Genomic DNA, 16,825 nt, shown 5'->3' with positions numbered 1-16,825 from the left:
ACCGGGGCAGAGTGTGCTCGAACCACTCGTGCTTGTTGGGGGACCCTTGCATCAGGGCTCTTGCACCGGCTAGAGAAGGTGGGAAACTCGCAGACCACTCCGGGAGGGCGGTGTAGGCTCCAGACGACGTCGACCCGACCTTTACTCCTCGGGCTTTGTGGTTTACTCCTCGGGCTAAGTTTACTTGTAGGTTCCTTAAGTAGTTCTCTGGCCCTTCCCTTGACGTGGGCTTACTGATGAGGCCCCATTTCCTGTTTACGGGCCGTTTCTTCCTTCAGAGTTTGGCCAGCCTGGCCTTACATCCCCCTCCTTACTGTTGAGGCCTAACTTTATAATCTGCCACCCTGCAGCCGGCAGAGGGCAAAGTTTCTGGTTACCTAGCCATGTTAACCTCTGGTGGCACTGGTGTGGAAGGTGGCAGCCTCAGGACTTTGAGCTCTTAGGAAAGAAAATGTTTGGGCAGGAGGTTGTGTGTGGTGTCACTGTGCCAGGAAAGCATGCACGGCCGGTCAGTTTCCTCATGAAAGAAAGAAATTCAGGCGGGATCCGCCTGAGTACACAAGTCTAGTCTGCTTTCTGTTACTGTGACCAAAAACAAAAAAAACAACAAAAAAAACCCCACCATGACCAAAAGCAACTTAGGTAGGACAGGGTTTATTTCCTCTGACTATTGCAGGTCACACTCCACCGCGGAGGGAATCTGGGTAGGCACCCGGAAGCGGAAACCTCCTTACTCACTCACTGACACAGTCCAGACCCAGCTGCCTGTGGATGGTGCCACCCACAGTGGGCTGGGACTTCCGGTCAAGACAGATCCCCCACAGAGAAGGCCACTGGCCAGTGTCATCTGGTCCACTCCTCAATTGAGGTTTCCTCTTCCTGGGGTAACTCTAGTTCGTCAAGTTGACAATAAAAAACTAGCCAGCACAACTATCAGTGTGGGTTTGGGTACACTCTCAGGGCAGGTGGCATCCCAGCAGCCAAAGTGCTTGCAAGTAGGAGTAGTCACATTGTAAGACAGGAATTTGGACTCATCAGGGATTGGCCGATCGTATTCTTTGCTAATCAACATCTTGAGAACTAACACAGGGCCCCCATAAGAGCATCCATAAGCATCATGGTGGTGGCTTCCTTTTAAGTCTCACCATTGCTTAGCATCATGAGGGGACTAGCCTTCCACCGCAGGCATCACTGAGGGACCAACCACACCCAAACCATAACAGCAGGCATCACACACTTTAAGCCATTTAAGGTGACATTTCATGTCTCTTAACAGTGAGCAAGCAATGTCACTGTAATGACTGCTCTTTGCAGCCCCTGAAAAGGGGACAGGCTCAGGAAAGGTGATCTAGGAAGTCACCCCCCACCCCCACAGCACAGTGAAACCAAGGTGAAATGGCTTTCTGGGAGGACTTGAGGATAAAACCAGGAGTCAAATCAAGAGTTGGCCTCACCATGGGAACAAGGAAGCTATAGAGTGTTTAGCCTTATAGACTGAAGAGACAAGGCCACTGATACTGATGTAGGTTGTTAACTGAAGGCTTAGATTCCTAAGATATATTTTGACTCATGGTTTTGGGCATCTCGGTGTCTGGTCTGATTGCCCTGTTCCTATGGGCCTGTGTCAAGGCAGAGCATCTTGCTGATGAGAGTATATGGTGGGACAAAGTTGTTCACCTCCCAGCAGCCAGGGAGATGCTTCAGGCCTTGTCTTAGTCAGCACTCTATTGCTGTGAGGAGACGGTGCTGAGGCAACTCCTACAAAGGAAAGCATTTAATTGGGGCCTGGCTTAGTCCATTGTCATCATGGCAGGAAGTGTGGTGGCAGGCAGGCAGGCAGGCAGGCAGGCATGGTGCTGGACAGGTAGCTGAGAGTTCTACATCTGGACTGCAGGCAGCAGGAAGAGAGTGAGACACTGGGCCTGGCTTGAGCACTCAGGACCTCAAAACCCACCCCCAATGATACACTTCCCCCAAGAAGGCCACACCTACTCCTAACAAGACCACACCTCCTAATTGTGCCACTCCCTGTGAGCCTAAGGGGCCATTTTTATTCAAGCCACCACAAGCCTCCATCAGAAGGTGGTGTAGGCATTGTGAAGAAGACGTGGCTGAAGGAAGTGCCCTGCTGAGTCCGATTAGTGCTGACCATTTGTACATGGTGTGAGGCATTGCACTGGAGCAGTCGGTGTACCTAAGGAAAACTGACTCTCCCTCCCTCGCAGTCAGTAGCTCCTCAACTAGGAATGGGTCCCTCTGTGTTTGTCAGCCTTCTGCTGTTTGTGTAACAGATAATGTGAGGTGATCAGCGTGGAAGGAGACTTGGTCTGCTCTGGCTCACCACGTTGGAGGCTCCAGCCCATGATTGACTGGGTCTGTTGCTGTAGGACCTGAGCTGATGATGTAGCCCGTCCTGGTACATATGGGTCGCTTTTTCCTCAGTGACCCATACCTCAGAGGACAACTTAGGGAGAGCCTCCCCGTAGAGCGGTGGTTCTCACCCTTCCTAACACGGTGACCCCCAACAGCTCCTCGTGTTGTGGTGACCCCAGCCATAACATTTCATTTCTGCTTCATAACTGTGATTTTGCTACTGTTATGAACCATAATGTAAATATCTGATAGACAGAATATCTGACATGTGACCCCTCCCAAAGGGGTCTCGACCCACAGGTGGAGAACCACTGCTATAGAGTGGTCTCAGCTCACATGAGGCAGAGCACCATAGCATCAGGGCTGTTAATTCAGTAAAGCTGCTCTCTTGGGCAACCAGAAAGCAGAGAGAAGGTGGCAGGATGGGTCCAGGTACACTCTTGCCCTCAGGAAACGGTCCCAGTGATGAAGTCCCTCCAGCAAGTCCCCACCTCTGGAAGCTTCCCTCTCCCCACCAGCTGGAGACCAAGACCTCATTCTGTAAGACCCCTGGAAAACTCAGGCCTCCAGGATCTCAGCCCAGGACCTCGGTCACCCCAATCACCAGGTGGAGTCGAAAGCTTGATGCAAACTGCACGAGGCTTTATTATAGTTGTTTAACCCCATGTTAGAGCGGGTCTTTCATGCATCCACCATGGCAGATGGCTAGAAAGACAGCTCAAAGCATCTGCATAGAGATCTTATAGGGCAGCGTAAGGGGAGTGTCTAGGGATACACACAGGCTCAGGATTGGTGTGCCTCCAGGCTTGGAGGGCTTACCCTGTGTTGATTGGTCAACTGGTTGTTATGGCCCATAGGCCCTCCCAGGGTGGTTGCTATGCTCTGCACGTCATTGCTGTGAACTTGTCCATAAAGCACACCCAGAGCCCTAAAGCATAGCTCCACCAGCTAACTTCTGATTGGTTCCTTGCCACGAGGCAGGCATCTGACCTCCTAGTGACTAAGGCAAGGTCACACAAGCACATGTTCAGCTGTTATGGCTGCCGAAAGGAGCAGGCATCTGACCTTAGTGACCAAGACAAGGTCAGACAAGCATGTGTTCGGCTGTTACGGCTGCCAAAATGGGGAGCTGGTCCCTTCAATTCAACACATGAGGACAGTGGGGTGTTTGCTTCATGGCTTGGAAGTTAAAAAGGAAGAGGAAGTGAGTCTATTTCCTCTGAGGACCCTTGAGTGACTGCAAGGCTCACTCTGGCTTCCAGCGCCTCCTAGCAGCAAGCTGCTGGGGACCTTTGGGGGAAGGGCCACTGGGTGCTATTTAGTTGGGTGACTTTCTTCTGTTTGGGGTATTATCCCTTTGACAGATAATACATTTTGTTCATCCATCCACTGCTGTTAAAATATTTTGTTTTGCCCCATCTTTCTAGGGAGGGTGACGGGGACATGAAACTGCCCTCTTATGCTCTCTGCTAGCTAGGTACAGTTTTGAGGATTTGATCTCTTAATGCTGGAATCCCTGTAGACACTTAGACCTCCAGGCTGTATTCTGGTCTGTGGGGAGTGGGCCAAAGTTGTTACTTCTAAGACTTGATCTCTCTTGATCTCTCTCTCTCTCTCTCTCTCTCTCTCTCTCTCTCTCTCTCTCTGTCTCCTCTTTCTCTCTCTCTCCCTCTTCCATACTCCTCCCTCCCTCTCTGTCTTATGGATCTTAGGTTTAACCTTTAAGATTAAATTTGGTGAAAGAATCAAGGTTTAAGAACATGTTGAAGATAGTGTCTTTTCGGGTAGGTTTTAGCATAGATTTGACTGGCTAATTGTCAAGATATTTGAGCATGTGCCCTGCTGATGACTGTACTTGAAGTGTAAGGAAGAATCTGTCAAGACGGCTAACCAGAAACTGCTGGTGTCTTCTAACTGCCAGGCCTCTGCTTATCGCCTCCAATGGTGTCATCTCTGCTCATAAGAGACATTTGGGGTCCTGATCTAAAGCTCTTGGTCACTGTGGTGGGGAGGCCATCTGGTTTCTCCTGGCCACTGTGGGTGTGTCCTTCCTGCCTCAGTTCCTTCTCCACTGCCTGGAAGCCGAGCCAAGCCTCTCTCTTCTCTCCTCATCATCTCCTCTCTTTCCCCTCCCCTCTCTCTTCCTTCTGCTTCCCTCTCTTCCCCTCCCATCCTCTCCCCTCCTTCTTTTCTCTCTCTCCCTCCCCTCCCTTTCTTCTCTTCTCCCTCCTCACCTCCCTCTCCTCTGTTTCCCCCTGTCTCTGTCATCTGCCAGAAAGTGACTCCATAGTGATACCTGAGAGCCAAGGTCCACAACACCCTCGCTTGGCCTCCATGGACACCCTCCCGAGGCTGGATGCCACCTACAATGTCGTCATTGTCACATCCTGGGACACAAGTACTTTGTAAGATAGATACAACCATTTTCTTCTTTCTTTCTTTCTTTCTTTCTTTCTTTCTTTCTTTCTTTCTTTCTTTTGTTTTTTCGAGACAGGGTTTCTCTGTGTAGCTTTGGAGCCTAACCTGGCACTCGCTCTGGAGACCAAACTGGCCTCAAACTCACAGAGATCTGCCTGCCTCTGCCTCCCAAGTGCTGGGATTAAAGGCGTGTGCCACCAACACCCGGCAGATAGATATAACCATTTTCTTTTTATAAAACCAGCCATGTGAACAGTCGCTAGGCCAGCCCTGAAAGGTGTGCACACACTCCCCCTGAAGGTCTCAGACCAGATAAACTCTGAAGTTTGCACCCCTCATCTTTTCATGCAGAATGAAACAGGATTTGACTTGTGAACAATGGCTCCAATATGGTCTCTCCTTGGATCAGCTGTATCTTGTTTAGCTAATTCTTTTCCCGTGGGGGTATTCATTCCTTCCAGCTTCCACTCAATTAATATTTATTTAATAAGCGCCTTCTGTGTGCCAGATGCCTGTACCATGATGAGTTTATATTGTCCTACGGGAGCCAGGCAATTAGCAGGGCATAAATAAAGTGACAAACACAGGAGCCAAGTAGGCAGAGCACATGGTGTAAACAGCCAGGTAGTAAATATTTTTGTGTCTGCTCACAGAGAGCAAACAGGCAGAGAACAGACTTTACTCACGTCAACAGGTGGGCCAGTGTGCTGACACCTGCCATAGGTCGTGAAGGGCCTTGAAATCCAAGGAGACAAGTTAAAATTTTTTAAATGGTGCGGATCACTTGGCAGAGCGTGTGTGCAATGTATTTGTGCATGTGTGATATAGGCAAAGGTCAACCTCAGCTGTCATTCCTCAGGAGTCTGCCTACCTTCTTTTTTCTCTTTTGGAGACAGGGTCTTCTCTTATTGTCTGGAACTACTGATTAAGCTAGGCCACGTGTCTGCATCCCTGAGACTGGGATTCCAAGTTCATGTCACCATGCTGCGATCAAACTTTAGTCCTTGCCCTGACACCTTACCACTGGCCCTTAGGCTCTTGAAGATCCTTTTAAAAAATAATTTATCTTTATTTTATGTGCATTGGTGTTTTGCCTACATGTATGTCTGTGTAAGGGTGTCAGAAGCCCTGGAATTGGAGTTACAGACAGGTTCAAGCTGTCATGTAGATGCTGGGAATTGAACCTGGGTCCTGTGGGATTGCAGACAGTGCTGTTAGCCAATGAGCCATCTCTCCAGCCATCTTGAAGATTCTTGAGTAGGGAAACCATTTGATGGAAACCCACCTGGGTAGATCTGCTGCAATGACGACAGCTCTGTGCTGTCTTGGAGGTGTGCTGAGTGATGCCAAGCAAAATGCGGGCATCCTGTGACTGCCAGGGACTTAGGGGGCCTTCCTGATGGTTACAACCATGACAGGCTGTGCACAGTTTATTGCACACACCAAATGTTTATCGAAGCCATCGGGGCTGGGGTGGCTTTGGTTTCTTGATGTGCATACTTGGTGGCTGAAAGGGGGCCTGCCATAGTTGGCACTATGTGGGTTTTGTTTGTTTTTTTCTGTTTTTGTTTTTTGAGACAGGGTTTCTCTGTGGCTTTGGAGGCTGTCCTGGAACTTGCTCTGTAGACCAGGCTGGCCCTGAACTCCCAGAGATCCACCTGCCTCTGCCCCCCAAGTGCTGGGATTAAAGGCATGCGCCACCAACGCCTGGCAGCACTGTTTAATTACACTATTACCTTGCTGGTGCAGGAACCCTGGGGCTTAAATATGCACATCTGCTTGCCCCAAGGTTTAATTCATTAAGAACAAGAGTGCCATTTGAAAATACCAAGGAACAGAGGGTGACCGTTGGCAGAGTACTTGCTGCTCAGGTGTGAAGACCTAAATTCAGTTCCTAAAACCCCACGAGGAGCCAGGAGCAGTGGGAGGCAGAGACTGGTGGATCTTTGGGGCTCACTGGCCAGCCAGCCTACCCTGATTGGGGAGATCCAGGCCAGTGAGGAAGCCTGTCTCGGAAAAGAAGGGGGTAGGGCCCTGCCTAAGGAACGACAGCCAAGGTTGACCTGTGGCCTCCACATGCACAGGCATACATGCGTGTTCACTTGCACACACATGAGCACATACATGCATCACAAGGCAACGGCAGCACTTTGCATCTCTGTTCCTCTGGTTTGATTTCCTCCTAGATGGCAGATGATCAGAACTGTGTTGCAGAGCTGGAAAAAGTGGATCCTTCCAGTGAAGACGGAGTTGATGCTAAGCCCGACCGCTCCTCCATTATCTCATCAATTCTCTGGTAAGTTTTCTGCTTTGCTGTGCTCATTGCCCCTCAGCCACTTAGGCCTGATTGCCACCCACATATGGGGAGGGAGGTTTGTGGTGTGTGTGTAGGGGTGTTCTTGGGGGGGGGGCGTGGTCTGCAAGGCTCTGTGTAACAGTTAGGTATCATCTTGCTTGGGCAGGTCCAAGCTTTGGGGGTGTTTGAGGGATAATTCCCAGGAATGAAAGGCTGCTCTCATTCGGGGAGTCTTGCAGAGCGAGGTTGGGGCTTCTGATGCTGGTTGGTAAGGCACATGGCCGAAGGGCAGAATTCAGGTGCTAGGAATAGCAGGTACCAGAATGACTTGCTCCTTGGGTGAAACTGGTGCCATCCATGCTCAGGGCCCTGACTTTCCTGAGCTCACTTTGTAGTGTGCATCTGAATGTGTGAGTAATCACATCTTTATTTATTATTGCTATTATCGCATTAATCCATACATATTCCAGGGAGATGGCTCCATCGCTAATGCCATTTGGCAGTTAGGGAAACTGAGGCACAGAGGTTGATGGCTTATTTTACAATGAGTCGGTAAAATGGTAGAGCTGGGACAGTAGCAGCAACAGTCACCTAATGGATTTGTGGTGTGTTTTCTGCTTGGAAGGAGGGCTGGGCTAGCAAGACAGCATGGAGGGTAGAGACCGCAGCTACCAACCCTGATGACTTTCCTCCAGGTAGTCCTCTGACCTCTACATGTACATAATTGTAACTTTAAAAACATTTAAAAGGAGGGTGCAGGGGAGCAGAGGCACCTCGAAACTTCTTTTGATGAGGAGCGTGTGTGGCTCTTCCTGAGGGTCACACACGTGCTTCTTTCAGGGGTGAGCCCACTCTGCCCTCTGAAGTTCAGTTAACACAGCCATGGTCTGAACATGCTGAACGGAAAACTCCAGAAATAAGCAGCTCGTTGGTTGTGAATTGCACATTGACTGTTCCATGTGGTGCGGCGGCGTCTTGTGTCACCCTGCTTTCCTGTCCCAGATCTGCAACCTCCTTGTTGAGGATGTGGACGCTGCTCACCTGTTAGTCACCGAGACACCTTGGTTGTCACTTGAGGTATGACAGTGCTGTGGTCAGGTCACCCTTTTTTCATTTTATTATGCCTCCAGAGGGCCAGTTCTCGATGCTGGCACTTCTGACATGCCAAGAAGAGCGTAGGCACAGAGTCCTTTCTGAGTCAGAGTTCTCAACAGTGTGAGGAAACAAAACCCGATACTCAGGTTGCTGAACTCTGCTGTAAGAATGTGTTGTGGAGCTTCCTGCAGCCGTTTGGCCCCAGAGAAACACATAACCACTGTATTAGTTATAAAACTGCTGGCCAATGACTAGGGCTTCTTATTGGCTTGCTCTGTCTTAATTATTAACCCATTTCTATTAATCTAAGTGTTTCCACGTGGTCTTGTCTTACCAAAGAAGGGTCTGGACCTCTAACTCTTGGCAGCTCACATGGCGACTGTCCCTGGCGGGCCCTTTCTGCCTTCTTTTCCCAGAATTCTCCTCATCCTAGTCCTGCCTGTCTTCCTGTTTAATTGGCCAGAGAGTGTTTTATTCATCAACCAATAAGAGAAATATATATACAGAAGGACGTCCCCCATGAGGCCCAGGGAGGTGCCTTGGTGATCACTCACCATGCAAGCATGAGGACTCTGGTCACATTCCAAGAACCCACATGAATTCTGCATGGGTGGTGTCCTGTCTGTAATCCCAGCCTTGTGTGACAGAGACAGGAGTCCACAGAGTGAGCTGACTGGTGAGACTAGCCTTATTGTGAGCTCTGGGTTAGATTGAGAAATCCTGCCTCATTGAAGAAGGCGGAAGAGCCATCAAGGGCAATTCCTGACTTCAACCAAGGGCCTCAAAATACACAACAGCTTGCACCTGCTACCATACCATGCACCCACAAATGTAAACATGCATACACACACACACACACACACACACACACACACACACACACACACACACACACAATGAAAATGGAAAAGGGACCAAAAAAGGATGAATCCTCTTTCCAGAAACTGTAAAGAAGGGATACTTGCTGGGATGCTGCCCACTGTGCTCGGTGAACTTCATGGTGGTGGAAAAGACACAGGCTGGCAGGATTTGGTATTGCAGGTGGTTTTGCTGGCAGGATTTGGTATTGCAGGTGGTTTTGCTGGCAGGATTTGGTATTGCAGGTGGTTTTGCTGGCAGGATTTGGTATTGCAGGTGGTTTTGCTGGCAGGATTTGGTATTGCAGGTGGTTTTGCTGGCAGGATTTGGTATTGCAGGTGGTTTTGCTGGCAGGATTTGGTATTGCAGGTGGTTTTGCTGGCAGGATTTGGTATTGCAGGTGGTTTTGCTGGCAGGATTTGGTATTGCAGGTGGTTTTGCTGGCAGGATTTGGTATTGCAGGTGGTTTTGTTGGCAGGATGGCTGCGGTTGGACTCCATGCCGTGCTCAGGAAGGGAAGGGCTGACCTGCAGGCTTTCTGTCCCCACACTCAGCCTCCAGAGGCAGCTTCAGGCCAGACCGTCCCCAGATTGGACGCAGGAAGGTGGAACCGCAGCACAGTGGGCTTGAATATCAGTGATTGTCATGTGAATAATCCGCTGAAATTAGAGATAATACAGCTCCAACTCCTGGGAACTTTCAGAAGCCCAGGTTAGCCCATTTTCCAGAGAAAGCAGTGGCCTTCAAGTGTTTGATGTCACATTGTAACACTGCACTCTCCCTACACAGCTTAAGGTGACATTTCTTAAGACACTTTTGAGTGTTCAGGTGACAGGCAAGTAGGGACTGTTCAGCAGCCAGTCAATCTCTGGTGTATTTACTTCCTGGAAGACATGAAAAGAATTGTGTGCTAAGCAGTGACCATCTTGTATTTAAGTGCATCCAATGGAGTCTACATAGGAAGGGACTTTTTAGCTTTCCTTATTCATTAAAAAATATAAACAACACTTTGGTGGACAGAATTTTTATCTTATTTTTTCCTCTTAAATTTTCCCTTTTAAAATCCTGTCTTCTATTTCATTTTATTCTCTCAGATTTAGTTACTGAAAGTCGCCCAGTCCTCACCAAGACATGTATCTGTGCACACTATCCATGCAGTCATGTGTACACGTGTGCATTTGAAGGCGTCTTCTGTCCTCACTATGACATGTAGCTGTGCGCACTATCCATGCAGTCATGTGTGCACGTGTGCATTTGAAGGCATCTTCCAGTTTTCCTGAATGTTTTGAAAGGAATTCACCCTCAGCTAAGTTCCTGTTTCTAATTCACAGTTACTCTAGGTAAATAAGTCATTAGCGTTGCTACCTTGTTGCTCATCAAAATAAGTAGACACTGCAAATCATACTGAATTCGCAGGCGTTAAAAATGTTTCTTAATAAGTGAAGAAATGCACTCAGCACTGGGATGCAAAGCCAGTGCCTCTTTCCCATCTTTAGATATGTAAGCATTGAAGACTCATGAATACATTTATGGGATGGAAGAGCATGGCACTAGTAATGGCATTTAATTCTTGAATTCCTTCTGAGCTCTGTACCAAAAATGACAGCTCAATTGGGTGCTCCCTCACGTTCAAAGTAAAGAGCTGGAAATTACCTGACTCTTCTTCAACCCCCAATGTCTAGGAGGGTTATCAAAAAGTCTGTGGCAAAACTCACTGCAGTTCTTTCCAAGGCCGCTTGCCTTTGACTTAGAGATCAGTCTGTAACTAAAAAGGTTGGGAAAAGGGCATTTGTGAACATTCGAAACTAGTCTTTGTAATATATTTATGCATGAGCATGTCATAGGACTGCCCACCTGCTAGCATAGCTTGCTCAGGTGTGCAGACACCATACGATACTTTGCAAAGCCAGCTGGTCAAGCAGTTACCCACACCACACTGGCTTTCCCTCAGTAGAGCTCTGAAACCACTTTTCATTTAGTAAGTGTCTTGGTAGGCATTAGCCTTAGTGTTTCCACTGCTGTGAAGAGACACCGTGACCTTGACTATAGATAGAGTGGCTCACAGTTTCAGAGGTTTAGTCCATTACCATCATGGTGGGGAGCATGCAGGCCAACATGGTGCTGGAGAGAGAGCTGAGAGCCCTGCATCTTGACCTGCAGGCAACAGGAAGTGAACTGTCTCACTGGGCATGACTTAGGTATGTATGAGACTTGAAGCCCACACTTCCAGTGACACACTTCCTCCAACCAGGCCACACCTTGTAAGAGTGACATTCTGTTTGGGGGCCGTTTTCTTTCAAACCACCACAGCATCCTATGGCAATCTTCATGTTTCTGGATTTGAAATTATAATTGGATAGACGTGAGGGGTAGGGACGGAAGGGAATAGCATGGAGCCCAGCTCTGCTTTCCTCCTAATGTCAATGCTTGCTCCACCCTCCTGAGATCCTGCCAGGAGGAAACCGCAGGGAATAGTGGGGCTGAAAGACACACTGTTGTTAAGCCACCGTCCCTTTCCATTCTGCAACATAATGAATGGATTTATTCAAGATGTTTTCCAAAGTAGGGTCCCAAATACCACCCCCCTTATGTTATAGGAAATGCCTCTTGTCCCTTTGCTAGGTGGCTGGGGTCTTGTGCAGGCAGCATGGCTCTGTCAGATACATGGTGGAGATGGGGGGATGGGAAAGGAGGAAAGGTTAGGGTGTCATGGAGACGAGGTTTGGGGGGACCCACACGAAGGGAAGTTGAGGACCTGGCCATGTATTTGCTTAAAGCAAATGACTAAGGTTTTTGGGATGATTGAGAATTCTGCTTGAAGACCTAGACCTTGGCATAAACCCTGCTGTTTTGCTGAACTGATATAGTCTGTGGTATGCCCCCTCCACCCTTGGGAAGTGAGCGAGCTTGGGTAACCTGGTTCTGGTACATTGCACCTTTTCGGTGCATGGCTGATGTCAACATCAGAGTTTGTGTTATCCAAGTGAACGCTTCAGTGTCCTTGCATGGTATCTAAATTATGTGCTGTTTTTCTTAAATGCTGATTTTGTTGCATGGAGTATGAGACTGTTGAATTATTGAACAGTTCTGAGCTACAGTGAATGATGATTTAATGTCATATTCTCTTAGGCTGTGAAACATTAGTTTATTTTCTCAACTTTCTTTAGGCATCTGGCTCTTTTAAATAATCAAAGCTTCTTAAAGTCTTTCCATTCGTGACCCAAGAAATTTGTATGTGTCTCCGTGTGTGTGTGTGTGTGTGTGTGTGTGTGTGTGTGTGTGTGTGTGTGTGTATACATATATATCCTTTAGGTATATAAAAATCAAATGCTTACTAATAACCATCAGGAAATTTGATATGAGGCTGGGAGATAGCGCAGTAGCTACAGTGCTTACCACAGGTGTGATGGCCTGAGTTCTGTCACCAGACAGAACCCGTGTAGGAACCACCTCCCAGGAGGAAATCCATGATAATGAAGTGCAGTTAGGATTTGCCAGTGTGTTGTCCTGCACTTCTAGTGTCAGGTCTAGTGAGGTGTAGACAGGCAGATCTCTGGGGCTCACTGGCCAGCCACACTAGCCTACCAGGGAGATACAGAATAGTGGGAGGCCCTGCCCCACAAACCAAGTGGTTGGATCCTGAGGACTATCACTTGAGGTTACCCTCCAGCTTTTGATTTTTAAATACCTGAATGGATATATATGTGCACACACACACACACACACACACACACTTCATTCACCTATGCACGCATGCACACACCCACTCTCCAACATATGAGAGCCTTTAGAAAGGCTCTCAGATCCTTTCTAAAGAGACCCTGGGAACTCTGGGGAGTTCCAACAATATGAGAGTTCCAAAATAAAGGAATTTTTAAAATAAGCAATTCCATACACGTAAACTTTACCATTTACCAAAGCTGGAAATTGTGCACTAATGAGATACATGTGCTATTTTTTACATTAAGAAGTCTCAGCCAGGCGTTGATGGTGCACGCCTTTAATCTCAGCACTTGGGAGGCAGAGGCGGGTGCATCTCTGTGAGTGACACCTTGGTCTACAGAGCGAGTGCCAGCATAGGTTCCAAAGCTACACAGAGAAACCCTGTCTTGGAAAACCAAAAATAAATAAATAAATATAAAAAAATAAAAACAAACAACAACAAAGTCAGCCAGGTGACAAGGTGGCACACGCCTTTAATTCCAGTGCTCAGGAAGCAGAGACAGGATGATCTCTTGTGAGTTCCAGGCCAGCCTGGTCTACAGAGGGAGTTCCAGGACAGCCCCAATGCTCCGTAGAGAAACCCAGTCTCAACCCCCCCGCCAAAAAAAAGAAGTCTCAGCCAAGCCAGGTGTGGTGGCTCATACCTCAGAAGGAAGAGGTGGGTGGATCCCTGAAGAGGCCAGGTAGTCTACGGAGTAAGTTCCAGGAGCACAGTGAGGGCTACACAGAGAAACCAAACAACAAAGAAATACTAGCTGAATATTTGATACTGCAGGACCTAAAAGGTCTTCAGAGTTTGTCCCAGTTGGTTTGTTGATCTAAAGATTCTCAAGACTGAAAATGACACTCTACGTTCAAAGTGACCAGAGTACATGGAGGGCAAGTGGAGAAATGGTTGTAAATTGTGTCCCAGTCCCAAGCTAAAACATCTTTTGTGAAACTCAGAACAGGAAGTCACATAGCAGTTATCAGAGTTCCAACACAAACCAGGCTAAAGATACAGGGATTTAATACTTCTGTGTGAAAAAAAAAAAAAAGACAGAAAATTTCCACTTCCATCATTTTGTTTTATTAGGTTTGTTGTTGTTTGTGGCAGGATCTTTCTGTGTAGCCTTGGCTGTCCCGGAACTTGCTGGGTAGATCATACTGGCCTTGAACTCAGAGAGATCTACCTGCTTCTGCCTCTAGGAGTGCTGGGATTAAAGCCGTGCCCCAACTCACCTGGATGAGTGTAAGCGAAAAAGTACAGTCTGTTTTCTGCAGTTAAACCATTCATTATGTTGGCATTTATAACACTCGGTGGTCTTGACTCTGAGCCCAGGTGTCACCCTGGCAACATTCATTGGCTTTTGCCAGCATGCAGAGTGCAAAGCGCACACATCCATCGCAAGACAAAGGTGGATGGGCACTGCCCACAGCTCCTGGGAATTCATTAACTTCTGACTTTTCATTATTTTCTGGTCTGCATGTTAGAAACTTTATACCTGGACCCCATACTCAATTCCATTGCCGGGGGGGGGGGGTGGGCAGGAGGTGACTCCAAGAACTGTGTTAAATACAACACTAGCCACCTACTAGGAAGAAATCCCAGATAAAATGCTATTAGGATTTGTAACATGTCCTTAAAGTTCAGGATTTTTTTTCTTTTCTTTTTCTGAACCTAAGATGAAAAGTTTTTTTTTTTTCATCTATTAAAGTTTACCTGGCTTTACAATTAGATCTCATAATTCATTATATTCCTCAGATCTCATAATTCATTCTAGTCCTCTGCTCAGAGGTTAGGGGTTTATAGAGTGACAGGGAGGAGGGAAGTCCCTTGCAACAAGTGCCATAGTTTGGTTGGTTTTTGGCTTTTGAGACCATCTTGCCATGTAGCCCAGGCTGGCCTCTCATTTTCACCACTCCTGCCACAACTTCCCAGATCCTGGGATTACAGGTGTCCATCACTGTACCTAGCTCTGAGTTCCTCAAAGGCTGGGCCAGGATTTGAAGTTACTGTCATGTGTCTCTCAAACCCAGCTCTCAACCTGGATTGCTGTTGCACCTTTATCTCTTAGGCTCTGTATGTGCCTTGGGGTTGGAATGGGAAGCAAGGTCATTGTAGGGCTGCTTCTAAAGAGACAGGGGAGGCAAAGTAGAGCTAAACAGATAACTGAGGTATTTGAAATCAGTACTAAAGAACACAGAAGATATTACAGGGCTTTCACAGTAGGGTGATTTGATCAGTTACTGTGCTGGAAGCCCCAGAGCTGCCACTGGCTGTACACGATGGCCGGAAAGGAGGCATGCTGCAAGCTGGACTGTGACCACTGTCCTGCAGTCAGGTGTACAGCCCCCAGCACACCAGCCACATGTCCTAAGGGTATCTATGGGTGGAGCCCAGCACAGAATTCTAACTGTACTTAAAACACTATGAGTTCTGTTTTTGTTTTCTGTTTGAAACTTTTTGTAACTTGATTGGACTGCGTGGTTCTTCCCGTGAACTTTGTAGGTTATAGCGTTGTGTTCAAATGTCTACATGTCTAGTAGATGGAGTAGAAGTGGGGAAGATAGGGCAGGGCAGCCAAACTCAGAGAACCTGTTAGGTAAAAGTTGACAGAGCTCCTGTGACCAAGTAGACCTAGAGGTGTAAGACAAGAGACAATTGGGAAGTGACAACACCCATGAAGCACAAAGAGACCTAACCGGGAATGACATGGACTTTTAAACCTACAACCCACCCCCAATGACACACCTCCAAGAAGACCACAGTTCTGATCCTTTCCAAACAGTTCCACCAAGTGGGGACCAAGTATTCAAACACAGGAGACTATGGGGCCATTCTCATTCAAGCCAGCATGGATGGTTGGATGGACAGATGGATGATGGGCGGGTGGATGGATGATGAATGGATGGACAGATGGATGGATGGATGGATGGATGGATGGATGGATGGATGATGGATTGATGATGAGTGATTTGAAACAGCGTGTGTCTAGTACTCACTGGGCTCCTGACACCTTTCACTTTAACCTGGGTCTTTCCTGCTAAAGTGTTGTGTGGGGACCTCCATGTGCCTGGATGAGGAGGCTACCTCTAACCTGCATAGACTTGAAGTACAAGGATTCCTTCCTACCTTGGTCAGCATTGTCAGGGAACTTGGTGGCCCATCATCACTGGAAATGTGGGTGCTCTAGGAAGTGTGGCTTCCCCTCAGGAAATCCTTGGCCACACAGGGCAGGTGCCTTCTCTCCCTAGGCATCCCTTATCTCAGGTGCTCATCACCAGGTAGGTCATCCCTTATCTCAGGTGCTCATCACCAGGTAGGTCATCCCTTATCTCAGGTGCTCATCACCAGGTAGGTCATCCCTTATCTCAGGTGCTCATCACCAGGTAGGTCATCCCTTATCTCAGGTGCTCATCACCATGTGGGTCATCCCTTATCTCAGGTGCTCATCACTAGGTAGGGCAGTGGCAGGAGGCATTATCACCCCTACAACTGCCCCTAATTAAGAGCCAAATTACCCACTCACTTATCCTGGAAGGCTGGAAGAATTCACAGGGTCGGGGTTGGGGGAACAAACCCCTTTTCCCCCAAATGCCTGGATGGGACTTGGACCCAGAGTTAAGGCCTTCAAATACTTTTTTTTTGCATTGTGGCCACTAGATGGCAGAACTGTATTGTTTTATTATTTCTGTGTCACTGGTCCTGAATAATCAGAAGTATCCCTTAATTAAAGTTTATATATTAAAATGCTTTTCTCCATTCGTGATTATTGAAAAGCATTTATGAAACACAGAAAAACACAAAAAGAGGAAATACAAAAGATGGTTTTAAGACTCAAGTACGGCACTGAAGTTCTCCAGAAGAAATCAGTATGGCAGTCTACGTTAAATACAGACCACAGTTTATAGCACAAGGCCTGGTGCCCTCAGGACCCTGAAGGGAGCCCTCTCTGAGGGCAACAATGACTCCTGAGGGTCTAGAGACAATAGCTGCCATCTGTGTGAGTCATGTAGACTCTGCCCCAGCCATGAGCTTAGTTTCTGTGGGCATATCCACAGAAAATAAAATCCAATTGC

General features: G+C 47.7%; 2 protein-coding genes across 6 annotated transcripts in view; one reads left to right on the top strand and one right to left on the bottom strand.

Annotated features, from left to right (window-relative positions):
- Nrap (nebulin related anchoring protein) overlaps positions 1-230 on the bottom strand; it is an 84,849-nt gene extending 84,619 nt beyond the window's left edge. Inside the window, exon 1 of the mRNA XM_027406940.2 lies at positions 3-230. The gene's annotated coding sequence lies outside the window, so the exon portion shown is untranslated. The remainder of the gene's footprint in view (positions 1-2) is intronic.
- Casp7 (caspase 7) overlaps positions 1-16,825 on the top strand; it is a 42,141-nt gene that overhangs the window by 951 nt on the left and 24,365 nt on the right. For 3 of the 5 annotated variants that reach the window (XM_027406950.2, XM_035441771.1, XM_027406947.2), the window contains one exon: positions 6,978-7,087. In XM_027406950.2, coding sequence (XP_027262751.1) covers positions 6,978-7,087 — 110 coding nt within the window. Of the gene's footprint in view, positions 1-4,648; positions 4,779-6,977; positions 7,088-16,825 lie in introns of all 5 variants that reach the window. The other 2 variants (XM_027406949.2, XM_027406948.2) reach the window with 1 other exon arrangement.

Source organism: Cricetulus griseus, chromosome 3, assembly GCF_003668045.3.
Source record: "Cricetulus griseus strain 17A/GY chromosome 3, alternate assembly CriGri-PICRH-1.0, whole genome shotgun sequence".
In the NCBI taxonomy this organism is placed as follows: domain Eukaryota; kingdom Metazoa; phylum Chordata; class Mammalia; order Rodentia; family Cricetidae; genus Cricetulus; species Cricetulus griseus.
Note: the sequence above shows the minus strand (reverse complement) of the source record. Positions and strands in the feature narration are given on the sequence as shown.